The sequence below is a fragment of the Hypanus sabinus genome, chromosome 10, assembly GCF_030144855.1.
Source record: "Hypanus sabinus isolate sHypSab1 chromosome 10, sHypSab1.hap1, whole genome shotgun sequence".
Lineage (NCBI taxonomy): Eukaryota > Metazoa > Chordata > Chondrichthyes > Myliobatiformes > Dasyatidae > Hypanus > Hypanus sabinus.
The window spans coordinates 102,438,837-102,451,556 of record NC_082715.1 but is presented as its reverse complement, the minus strand read 5'-3'; the positions used below and the strand labels follow the sequence as shown (position 1 = coordinate 102,451,556).

Sequence of the window (12,720 nt, the reverse complement as noted above, 5' to 3'; positions counted from 1 at the left end):
ACGTAAAAAGAATCGGTCCCATCACACACCCCTGTAGAACACAACCAGTCACTGACAGCCGGCCAGAAAAGGCTCCATTTATTCCCAGTCTTTGCCTCCTGTCAGGCAGCCTCTGTTTTATCCATGCTATAGTCTTTCCTGTAATACCATGGGCTCATAGCTTAAGCAGCCTCATCTGTGACAACTTGTCAAAGGCCTTCTGAAAATCCAAGTATACAACATCAACCAATTCTCCTTTTTCTTTCCTGCTTGTTAGTTCTTCAAAGAATTCCAACAGATTTGTCAGGCAAGATTTTCCTTTGAGGAAACCATGGCCTATTTTATTATGTGCCTCCAAGTACCCTGAGACCTCATACTCAATATCAACTCCAATATCTTCCCAACCACTAAAGTCAGACTAACTGGACTATAATTTCCTTTCTTCTGCCTCTCTCCTTTCTTGAAGAGTGGAGTGACATTTTCAATTTTCTAGTCTTCCAGAATCACTCCAGGATCTAGTGATTCTTAAAAGTTTGTACCGGCCTCAACAACTTCCTCTGATAACTCAATCCATATAGACAACATTCTTTGTTCAAAAGTCTCTCACTTTAAACCCGTGCATTCTAGTTCCAGATTCCTCAGCCTGAGGGGGAATAACTGAATACATTCCACTTATGATCATCTCATGATCACCTTTCAGTTTCCAACTCTCTAAGGAATAAAGTCCCCGATTGCCAAACTCTCATGAAGTCCTGACAACATTTTTTTCTGAACTCTTTCTCATTTAAAAACATCATTCCTATAGCAGACAATAAAAACTGAACACAATACTCTAAGTGTTGCTGTGCTTTTATCTTGGACTACTGCTCCAGGTCTTTACACTCAGTGCAATACCCACAAAATGCTGGAGGAACTCAGCAGGTCAGCCAACATCTACAGAAGTGAACAAAGATTTGTCATTTTGAGCCAAGACCCTTCTTCAGGACTTGAACAGAAAGGGAAGATGTCAGAAAAAAATACAATACAGACAGAAAATAAATGGAGTACATAGCTTCTCGATCCCAGCTCCTAATTACTACACTATAATAATTACATATTGCAAAAATAGGAGGCATGAAATCTTCAGGATAAACATCTTAATATTCATGCAAATGTCCTCTTTGTTCTTCCTCCTTCAAGCCAAGTCAGGTAACAGTCATCAAGTCCAGAGGTTAACAGCACTTAGCCCAGTACAAAGTGATCTTTACCACCATTCTCTGTCAAGTCAATAAGTCCAGGCAAAATAAGTGAAGCTCCTAGAGCTGTAGCTCCTCAAACCTCTGCCTCCTGTAAAAGACAGGTCTTAGTTACAGGTCTGTCCAGACAGCTGGTCTTGGTCTTGATGCGCACTTGCTGCACAAATCCTCTTCTGTCAGGAAAGACTTGAATGACTCTTCCCATAATCCATGAACTGTGAAGCTCTGACTTGTCTTCTGGAGGAATGTTTTCTGGAGGAAATTCCACCTTATACTAGTCTATTTCTGATGTTCCTGTAACTATGGCAAGTATTCATTGCCTGCCTTTTCCAAAACAAGTTTGGCATATATTAAACCAGCTTCCATCTACGACGAGTAAAAATGTCTTCCTTTTGGAACTCCTCTGGTGGGAAGGATAGTGAGGTCTTCAGAAACAAGATGGTTGGATGTTAGTGCTTTCTAGTAATTGATAATAGCCTCTGTTTCACAAAGAATTGTGTGTCAACCCTCTTCGTCAAGATTCTATACCTTCATGGTGGAATTGAGAGCCTTTTGCATAGTCCTGATTAATCTCTCCTATGTGAGCCAGCTGGGGAGTTAAAATCCACTTAATTCCTTTTTGAAGAAGGACATCACTGATCTGTGAATGGTTCCACTTCTTAATGGCTTCTCTTAATTCACACTCAGCTCCAACAAAGTTTATTGCATTATCAGACCACAGGTCATGACCCTGTCTTTGTCTTACTATAATTGCCAAAGTGCATTTTCGAAGGAATATGTGTCTAAAGAAGATGCCTGTACAATGTGAACAGCTCATATAGGTAGACAGTTAAATACCTCTTCACCACAAAAGGTCCAAAGTAGCCCACTCCTACACATGTAAATGGAAGTTCATCTGGAAGGACCCTGTTCAGAGGTAGATCTGCCATGTGCTGACATCCTGGAGCTGTGTGCAACCATCAACAAATAACAAACTTAGGTAGGATACTTACAGCTATACTAGCACCGAGAATCCAATATCCTTGGTGCAGCCTGGACAACATGTGGTTATGGCCACCATGTCCCACCTCTTGATGTACATGCTTGGAAGGATTTCCAAGATCTGGAGAGACCCCATCCAGAGTAGAACAGAGTAGAACAGTACTCTCTTTAGGCATAGCTGCCCTTAAGCTGTCCACCTATTCTCAAGACACAGTCTTCAAGTACTGGATTGAGTGTGAAAATATGGCTGTTCCAGTTCACACTTTCTCCCCTTTACAAACTTGAGAATTCATCTGGAAATCTCTGTCTCTGGCAAAACCCAATTATCTCCATTTCAGCCTTTCTGAGCTCCTCTGCTGAGAGACAACCTTGACCGATCAGGCCTTTTTAATCTTTCTATCCAAAGAATATCCTTCTTGCTGTTCATCCGAGTCAGAATGAGCAAGAGTGATGCTCAGTTGCTTTTTCCTGTGGGGTTGAGTTTGCTCATTAGGCTCTGCAAAACACTGCTGTACTTCCTTGATCTAGAGAAACATAAGTAACCACTGTCTTGTTCCCCTTCTTAGACTTCACTTGCACTGGAGTTATGGGAAGCTTACAATCATGATCGCCGCTACTAACCTTCGTGTCTGATTCTTTCATGGCCTGTTTTGATTCTGCATCCTTTTCATTAGAGTGAATATGAAGGGATGAATAAAACTGCATACATTCCATGAAAGATGCTCCCTCCAATCCCTGTTGATGTGTTCTTTACATAGGCAACCAAAGCAGCCTCCATTCTCCTCTAGGAAGTCAATTTTCTCACTATAAGCCCTTTTCTCCAGCTAAGGGCATGTCTAATGTGTGTTCACCCTCACAGAACAAACAAACCCTGTTGGCTGATGAGACCATTCCTCTTCCATTATTCCAGGTTTAGTTTTAGCTTTACTTCTCACAGTGGCCACAATGGTGGCAAAGCCTTAGAACAAAGTTGTGGCTTAGTTTTGTTCACATCCTTGCTTATTGCCAGCGATGCAGCATCTTGTATATTCCCAGACACCAGGGTCTGTAATAATCTTTACTTGTCACTCAATAAAATAACAATGTCAACAAAAATAGTCTTAGTGCTTTTCTTGCAGTGTACAGACCACCGTTCTCCATTTATCCCTAAGCTTATAGGATAGTTTCTTTAGTACAATCAACTTATTGGCAGGCACGTCCAGCACTTCTTCCATGGCATTACAGCAGCCTCAAAGAAAAAGGACCATAGTCTTGAAGATATTTTTCCTCTTCAGATTTATAGGTACCCAGGAAAGAGCATTTTGCATGTAGGCAGAGGCAATTTTTTGTTCATTATCAAAATGTTCCTATAGTAAAGCCTTAGCCTTGACATATCTTTTCTTAGGGTCAGCATGCTGGCAACTTCTGACAAGTTCTCTAGGGTGACCCCTAGTGTAGTGTTCAAGGAAATAGAGGCAGTCTCTATGGCTGTCAGTCTTGCTTTCAACGCTGTTTTCAAAAGCCTTCATGAATGCAAGTGTATTGTTGTGCCAGTAAGGTTTTGCATCATCATAATATCAATAATACTGTTTAACCCCTATTGTCTGAAACAAGAGTATTTCTATGCTATATGTGAATGTCCACATTAGTACACGTCCCCATGAGCACTTTGAGCTGTTGGATATGACACAAGTTCAGAGTATCTCATTAGTATAGACTGAGAGTAAATACCCTGAACTACCTCTTGAGGGCTCTGTTCATGTTTCACAGATGCTTGAGGAATGAATAAATCAGCATTGCCATTGGGTGTAGATGTTTTTCTTTGTGTATAGGAACTCACACCAAAGGACTGTCATGCTGGAGTACTTTGAGCACTTGCCACACTTGAAGCACTGAGCATGTTAACTTTAGCCATATATACAGCAATTTCTTCCTCCAGCTTAAACTGTTCCCTCCTTTTCCATAGCTGTTCCAAGAGAAATAGCTCTTGCTATTCCAGCACGTGCTTGTTCTCAATAATCATTGGCATGTCATTAATGCAGATGAATCAACCTCTGTTATAATGCGTGCAGAGGAGGTGGTTGATGCAGACTGTTTTCTTCCTGCAGCTTCATCTTGTGGGTCATCTGTTATACGTGTAGCCAAAACATGTCTTGGAATTTGAGAAATGTCATCTGTTGGAAGATGTGTCATATATTAACTTATTCCAGCAACATGACCTTCAATGTAACATGATTGGGTCAACTTTTGGTTGACATCCTCTTCGAGTGCACTGCTATAGATACCAATGCTTGAGAAACATTCGTTCTGCTTTTCATGTTCCTCCTTGAAACAAAGAAATCAGTATTTGATGTTGCTCAGCAACACCTTCACCGAGATTAGTCAAATTCTCAAGATGAGATTGCACTTGTAAGGTATTTTCCTTAGTTTTCAGAAGATCCTCATTTGATGATATTAAACCTTTGATTTTGTTCACCATTGTATTATATTCCTTTTGAAGACTTACATTTCTGTTCCACAAAGCATCGGCAGTAAGTTTAATTGCTCTTTTGCCAGCCCCGACGTTAGGGTTGCTGGTGTCAGTTCCATGCTTCAATTCACTCAGGTTGCATTCTCCTTATTGTGCAACTTGCGGTTAACTCTTTGTTGGCTCACAGCACATTCGCAAAATGCACTGGTAATATTCCGTTCAATAAATGTCGACAACAAACAATCTGTCCGTGCATCTATTGCCCTTAAACCAAACCAAACAAATAGCATTCAATTCAAATGTCGGCAACCAGGACAATATTTCAGTTCACCAATAAACAAAGCGACAAACCCTCAGGCAAACACGACACCAATCCCCAATGAAAAGGCAATGCCAACCATTGAAAACTGTGTTAGAACCACAAATGCACAGCATAACTCAACAGAAGATCACAGATAATCCTGCCGCAAGCTGCTCCTGTTGCTGACTGACCAGCTTCTCAGTTGCAATTCCAGTTTCACCAACAGGTCCAAAGCAATTCTTTGCCGTGAACTGGTGTTCGTTTGGTATAATTATTTTTGTTGACAAAATGTAATGGCTACTTGTAAAACAGCCAATAGCACCGAGAGGCTGAGTAAGGGAATTGACACAGTACGATGGGCTTCCCCATAACTGAGTTCCAAGTCGAAAAGAAGTACATTCTATCCCTGATTATGAAACCAGCAAAGACAAACGATCAAAAAAAGCAATAGGGAAATTAGTGATATTAATGAAGTTTGCAGAATTAGCAATATAAGCTGTTACGAAATCCCGTAACTGGATCACTTACCAGCAAAGATAGAGAGGTCCGTTGAAGTCTGATGGTACTATTTTTAAAAGTATTTATTGATCAAGGGCACAAAAATAAGATTAATGCAAACATACAGATAATATACATCGTCAATACTAAATCTAAAGCGCGGGTATAATAATAACCAATAAGAAATAGCTCTATCATTGTCTAGGGGATAGTGTATTGTCCGATGGAATTATAACAGTTACTGTCAGTTCGTTCACGCTGCAGCGTTTTGGGTTTAAGAGAGCGGCGGTTTAAAACTTGCCCAGGTCTTCTAGGATGCCAATCCGTTGAGTCAGGGGAGTGGGTTTCCCCGTTGTTAGCTAAAAGCCGTTTTCCGTGGTTCCAGCCACCAGTTCCAGCAACAGAAATGAACGCACATGGCCTCCTTCAGACGACTTCCTGCTGTTACATGGTCACTTAATGTTTCTTCTGGTGCGTTTGAGGGGCTGTTCCTACAGACCCTCTTTTATCCTGACTCACAGGGTTGTAGATGTCAATCAGGTTGGGATGATGCAATCTCTCCCTCAACCAGCCCACTTTGCCTGATGGCATTCACGTAGCATAGTATCTCAATCCACAAATTTGTCTCCAAGAGACAATGGCCATGTCCCATAGCTTTACATCGCTGGGGAAATGAGACAGTCTGCATGTCTCTTCTCCCATTTCCTGGGCCCCTTGATCCAACCCAACAGTGATCTTGCGATTCTCACAAAGGAGGGGGCTACGGACGTAACACCCCCTTTCTTCAGCATGTTTTTTACCATCGGAAAAAAACAAAGTAATACAGAGTCTTACAGGGTGTTAGAATCTAACACAACACCAAAGTTTTTTTTTTCTACAGAGTAATACAGTTATACATTCAATTCAGTATCTAAACAGTTAACGATTACAGTGTCACATTCTTTAATATCTTAACATCTTGTACCATACTAAAGTCTTGTAGCATCAGACTTCAATTTAATTACCACCTATTTTATTTTTTCCTTCAGCAGCAAAACTAAGGAGGTGTGATCTTAGCTGATGTGCATCTACAAAAGTTTATGTAAATACTAGTCTTTCGGTCGTTTTCAAACTGAACAGGCAGGCTTCCAAGGGGGTTGTCTTTATTATTCACAGGCTTTGTTGAAATCTCGTACAACCGGCTTTGCTATTTAAAAATGGTGTACCCCTTAACCGTTGCCTCTTTTCCAGGGAGTTCCCACATGGGGAACTTGGGTAATGTGGCGAGATAAACCCTCACCCGCCTTTTCCATAGGAATTATTTTATCAACACCGTGTCCCAAACTTAGACCATCTTCTGAATTTCCATCCAACTCTTTAATTTTACACAGGTGGCTAGCCCTCTCGTCAGGACCCTTCAGGCTATGTGTTTTCAGTTTGACCTCTTTGCTCAAGCAGCATTTCAAATTCTGCCTTTTCACACCACACTCTGGAATAACAATAGCGTGGGGGGCCCCCATCATCTCCTGGCTTAATCTGTAAGCGATCTGCAGGGTTTAAAATTTCTTCATCCGATTTGGGAACTACAGATTTCCCGTTTCCTTCAATAATAATATTTATCTCCCCATTTTTGAACTCCGCATTAACTTTGAACACACCTTCGAGCACAACAACCTGGGAACTCTCACTTCCCACTATTACCAAGGTTAACCCTTTCTTCACTGAACCAAGTCTATCTGACCCATGAGGACGGCCGTCTCGTTCCACTGAATCAAATACCTCAGACTTTTTCTGAGCTCCATTACTAGGTTCAGTACCACATGCAACCCCATTTTGGACACACTCAAACGGGACATTGGCCTCTTCCCAGCTTTCAATACCCGTACCCTTTTCAAATTCTAAGTTCCCCCGATCCTCCCAGGTACTCTCTGGGCAACTCCCTTCCGGAGTAAACTCAACCCCGCGGGCTGAAACAACCTCATCTGCCAACCCAGCAGACTTCTTCAAGGCAAGGGCACCCTTTTCATCTAGGACTGCTCTCATTTCATTATTGGGAACACCTTTAGAATTTTCAGCTTCTTCAAACAGTTCTGCCAAACCAGACAGATCATCCCTGTCCAACTCTGGACCTCTTAACCATTCTATCGGTTCCTCATCTTTATTTCCTGCCTCTAGGACCTTTCTCCTCGCTAAGGGCAGATCTACCTCCGCTTCCTTGCCCTCTTTCTCTTTACTACTCTTTGTTTTACCACCCTCTAAACCCTCGTGGTACAGGGTCGGTAGAAACATCTCAGCCAAATTGAAACTGGTTGGATTTAAACTGCTCTCGTTCACAGCTGCCTTTCTCGACATGCTGCGAGTGACCGCACATGCGGGATAGATCTTGGAATCTAGGGGCGGGGCCACAAAAGTCACCGGCCGGCGTGTCGGCATCATGGCTGCCCAAACCTTACCACCTGCTAAATCGTTACCGAGAAGGACGTCCGCGTCAGTTCTCGGGAATTCTGATCGCACCCCTATTTCAACTGGTCCAGCTACCAGCTCGCAATCCATAATGACCTTATGTAAGGGCACCATTTCTGTCCCTTTACTTATTCCCTTCACAGCTACCATTCTCATCTGGTGACCAAACTCTAGTACCTTACTGCTGATCAACGACAGCTCAGCCCCCGTGTCTCTCCAGATCTGTACAGGAACTGGTGTGTCTCCCTCCCTCACAGACATGGTTCCGTGTGACAGACAAGTCTCAGACCCTTCGCGTACTCTGTCTACCCAGGGCTCTCTTGTCGATTTACTGATTACCACGGCACATCCGATAGGGACTGCTGCTTTCCCTTTTCCTGTCTCTTTCCGCAGAGCAAAACACCGAGATGCAATATGCCCCCCCCCCCTCCACAATTAAAACAGGTCAAGCCCGGAAATCTCTGGCCGTCTGGCCTTTTCCCCTCAACCTTACCACTAGCTCCCGGCGGGACCTCTGCCTCAGCCGGCGGACTTTCTCGATCGTTCCCACGGTCTCTCTGGGAACTTTTATTCGAGGAAGACTTTGTCTTGTGGGTTAGGGCATATTCATCTGCTAACCTAGCAAATTCCGAGATGGACTTATGCGGCTTCTCATTCAAATACGTCCGGATATCCTTCAAAACACAACCTTTAAATTCCTCAATCAGAATTAACTCCCTGAGACGCCCATAATCCTCTTCCACTCTCTCTGCAGTGCACCACCGGTCCAAGAGCACCCCCTTCTCATAGGCAAACTCAGTATATGTCTGATTCCACCCTTTCTTTAAATTTCTAAACTTTTGTCTGTACGCCTCAGGTACTAGCTCATAACTCCGGAGAATGGCCACCTTTACTTTGTCATAACTCTCCTCCTCTCCCTCCTCCATGGCCAACGCCGTATATGCCTGCTGTGCCTTCCCCTTTAACACACTCTGTAACAGCGCCACCTTTTCAAAAAGCAAGAAATAACTATCAACATCCGTCTCCTCGAACGGAGGTACTAGCCTCAACTCTCGACTAACATTGAACCGCTCCTCTCGGTCTGACCCTGGAACTCGTGGCTCCTGCCATAACTTCTCCATCTCCAAGTCATGTTTCCTCTGTTTCTCTTTCTCGGCTGCTTCCAGCTGTTTTAACCTCATTTCATGCTCTCGTTTCTCGTCTAACTCCTTCAGCTGGAGCGCATGCTCCCTCTCTTTCTCTCTCTTGGCCCTTTCCCTCTCTTGCTCTCTCTCTCTCTCGGCTGCCTCCAGCTGCTTTAACTGAAATGCATGTTCCAACTTTAATTTCTCCAACTCTAACTGAGTCGTCCCACTAGCTGGTACCTCTTCAGGGATATTTTCCAATACCTCATCTGTACATTCTTCCCAATATAATACTGGGTTATTGCCCATCGCACCTCCTGCTTTTTCATTGACAACCTTACCCCTACGAGGTTTAACTCCTTCGCCAAACTTATTAAGTCTGATTTGGTGGCCGCCTTTAGCGCCTCCAGAGTCGGGTTTTCTATAAATTCACCCACATCCATCTTGGCTGGTTTCCCCTCTGGCTACCCGCGTAACCAGATCCAAGTGTGGACTTACAAGCCCGATTCACTGGCCTCCCAATTTGGTGTCAAATCCTGCGACGAGAACCCCAATTTTGTTACAAAATCCCGTAACTGGATCACTTACCAGCAAAGATAGAGAGGTCCGTTGAAGTCTGATGGTACTATTTTTAAAAGTATTTATTGATCAAGGGCACAAAAATAAGATTAATGCAAACATACAGATAATATACGTCGTCAATACTAAATCTAAAGCGCGGGTATAATAATAACCAATAAGAAATAGCTCTATCATTGTCTAGGGGATAGTGTATTGTCCGATGGAAATATAACAGTCACTATTAGGTCGTTCACGCTGCAGCGTTTTGGGTTTAAGAGAGCAGCAGTTTAAAACTTGCCCAGGTGTTCTAGGATGCCAATCCGTTGAGTCAGGGGAGTGGGTTTTCCACGTTGTTAGCTAAAAGCCGTTTTCCGTGGTTCCAGCCACCAGTTCCAGCAACGGAATCGAACGCACGTGGCCTCCTTCAGACAACTTCCTGTTACGTGGTCACTTAATGTTTCTTCTGTTGTGTCTGAGGGGCTGTTCCTACAGACCCTCTTTTATCCTGACTCGCAGGGTCGTAGATGTCAATCAGGTTGGGGGTGATGCAATCTCTCCCTCAACCAGCCCACTTTGCCTGAGGGCATTCACGTAGCATAGTATCTCAATCCACAAATTTGTCTCCAAGAGACAATGGCCATGTCCCATAGCTTTACATCGCTGGGGAAACGAGACAGTCTGCATGTCTCTTCTCCCATTTCCTGGGCCCCTTGATCCAACCCAACAGTGATCTTGTGATCCTCACAAAGGAGGGGGCTACGGACGTAACAAAGCAGAACAAGTGATAACAGAATTAGCGATCAACAAAATAAATCCATCCCCTGCTCAGTCTATCTCTAACTAAGCTAACGGCACAAAAGGTGAATACATGACTGTACTCATTCTACCACACACAAACCCAGATGTCAAATTACCGCAACGCGCAACACAAAATACAATACAGGCAGACAGCAAATAGATACATAATTCCTACAGACTGCTCTACCGACAATAGCTAACAAAAAGCAGGCCAGTTGAGACCCATGCAGGTGCCCATGGCTAACCCTCCAAGCCTAGAGAAAATGGGAGGAACCAAAGGAAAAATTGTTGAGGGTGTGAACCAGTACTGCCAATCGGAGGAGGTTAGTGGTGGAGGGGAACTGGTAGGTTCTTTTATTGAGAAAGAAGTGGAGAGCTTTCATGCCTTCCTGATGGGGGAATAGAAATGTATAGGGTCAGTACATTCATGGTGAAGATGAGGTGGTTAGGGCCAGGGAATTGAAAGTTAGAGGAGGCATCAAGAGCCTGAGAAGTGTCGTGGATGTAGATGGGAAGGGACTGAACCAAGGGGGATAGAATGGAAGTGTGGAATGAGGAGATGAGTTCAGTGGGGCAGGAGCAGGCAGAGACAATGGGCCTACCCAGACAATAAGGTTTGTGGATCATCAGTGTCCTGACTGATGAAGGACAGTGTGCCAAAATTCTTCTTCACCATCCTGTCTACCTGTGACTCCACTTTCGGTGGGACTAAAAGTACTCCTGAAGTCCAAGGTGCCTCTGTTCTACAACACTCCCCAAGGCCCTAACATTCACTGCAGAAGCCCTTCCTTGAATTAACTTTCCAAAATGCAGTACCACACACTTACCTGAATTAAAGTCTATTTGCCATTCCTTGGCCACTTACTGAGCTGTTCAACATTCCATTATAGAACAATATAGCACCTATTTAGTATTGTGGATATTTCTTCATTATAGTCCAATACGAGGGGTGATTGATAGGTTTGTGGCCTAAGGTAGAAGGAGTCAATGTTAGAAAACCTAGCACATTTATTTTTCAACATAGTCCCCTCCTGCATTTACACACTTAGTCCAGTGGTCGTGGAGCATGCAGATCTTGGACCTCCAGAAAGTGTCCACAGCATGGGTGATTGATACGTTTGTGGCCTAATGCGCGTGGCCTAGTGGGCAAGGCATCAGACTAGTAACCTGAAGGTCACTGGTTCGAGCCTCAGCTGAGACAGCGTGTTTGTGTCCTTGAGCAAGGCACTTAACAACACATTGCTCTGCGACGTCACCGGTGCCAAGCTGCATGGGTCCTAGTGCCCTTCCCTTGGACAACATCGATGGCGTGGAGAGGGGAAGGCCTGCAGCTTGGGCAACTGCCGGTCTCCCATACAACCCTGCCCAGGCCTGCGCCTTGGAAACTCCAGGCACAGATCCATGGTCTCTCAAGACCGACGGATGCCACCACCAAGGTAAAAGGAGATGAGTTATACAGCTCTCGTTACATGCACATGCAGGTCAACTCTCTTGAGTGATTATGCAGAATGTTTGGAGTTAATAACTCATCTCCTTCTACCTTGGGCCACGAACTTATCAATCACCCCAATGAGTTATTAACTTCAAAATTTTCTGCATAATCACTCAAAGAGTTGAACTGCACATGCATGTAACAAGAGCAGTCTAACTCATCTCCTACCTTAGGCCACAAACTTACCAATCACCCCTCATGTAGCACCTATTTTATATTGTGCATGAGGTTGGGGGCCAAATATGGCCTCAGCATTTGACCTCAAAATTGTAGCTTAGATGTAGATTTTACTTAGGTCTGAAAGCAAACCCAGGTGAACATCTGTCTTTTTAGATGTCTACTATTTTATGTATGTTTTAATTTGTAGAAAAAACATGTTTTAGATGATGGAACCCTGGCAGAAGTTGTATTCCTTTGTTTCATTTAAGAAGAGCTGTATTTTCTGAAGTCTACAGATAAATCAAAAAATATGTCCCACCAATTATTCCCTGGACCTTTTGAAAGAAATACAGAACTAAAAAGAGAATGGAACTTTGATTTATAAATTGCACTCCTGCTGCCAATCTTTTAAACAGTGTGGGTGAAGAGAAATGGAAAATGTAAGGAGAGAAACAGAACTGTAGTATGATCAGATTATACAGTTCTTGGAGTTAATGCCAAAGAATTCCAAAATTGTGAAGTCTACATTGTGTTGGATATGCTAGGCATCAGCAGGAAATAAAACATATTTGTGTCATACTAATTCATTATTTCACTGCTAAATAATCATCTCCTTGTCAGTGGAAGTACATCAACAAGGACAAGAGTATTTTGGTAGCATTACAGAAGCGGCTGATAACAGTTTGATTCAAGATTGTTTA

At 43.3% G+C, this 12,720-nt stretch overlaps 2 protein-coding genes across 10 annotated transcripts in view; one reads left to right on the top strand and one right to left on the bottom strand.

Annotated features, from left to right (window-relative positions):
• eya4 (EYA transcriptional coactivator and phosphatase 4) overlaps window positions 1–12,720 on the top strand; it is a 419,225-nt gene that overhangs the window by 389,438 nt on the left and 17,067 nt on the right. The window lies entirely within an intron of this gene.
• Window positions 5,544–12,720, bottom strand: part of LOC132400909 (uncharacterized) — a 31,806-nt gene continuing 24,629 nt past the window's right edge. For all 4 annotated transcript variants that reach the window (XM_059982439.1, XM_059982436.1, XM_059982437.1 and 1 more), the window contains 2 exons: window positions 11,196–11,337; window positions 5,544–10,326 (listed from right to left, as the gene is read on the bottom strand). In XM_059982439.1, the coding sequence (XP_059838422.1) occupies window positions 6,845–8,146 (1,302 nt within the window). In that variant the 5' untranslated portion in view covers window positions 8,147–10,326; window positions 11,196–11,337 and the 3' untranslated portion in view covers window positions 5,544–6,844. The remainder of the gene's footprint in view (window positions 10,327–11,195; window positions 11,338–12,720) is intronic.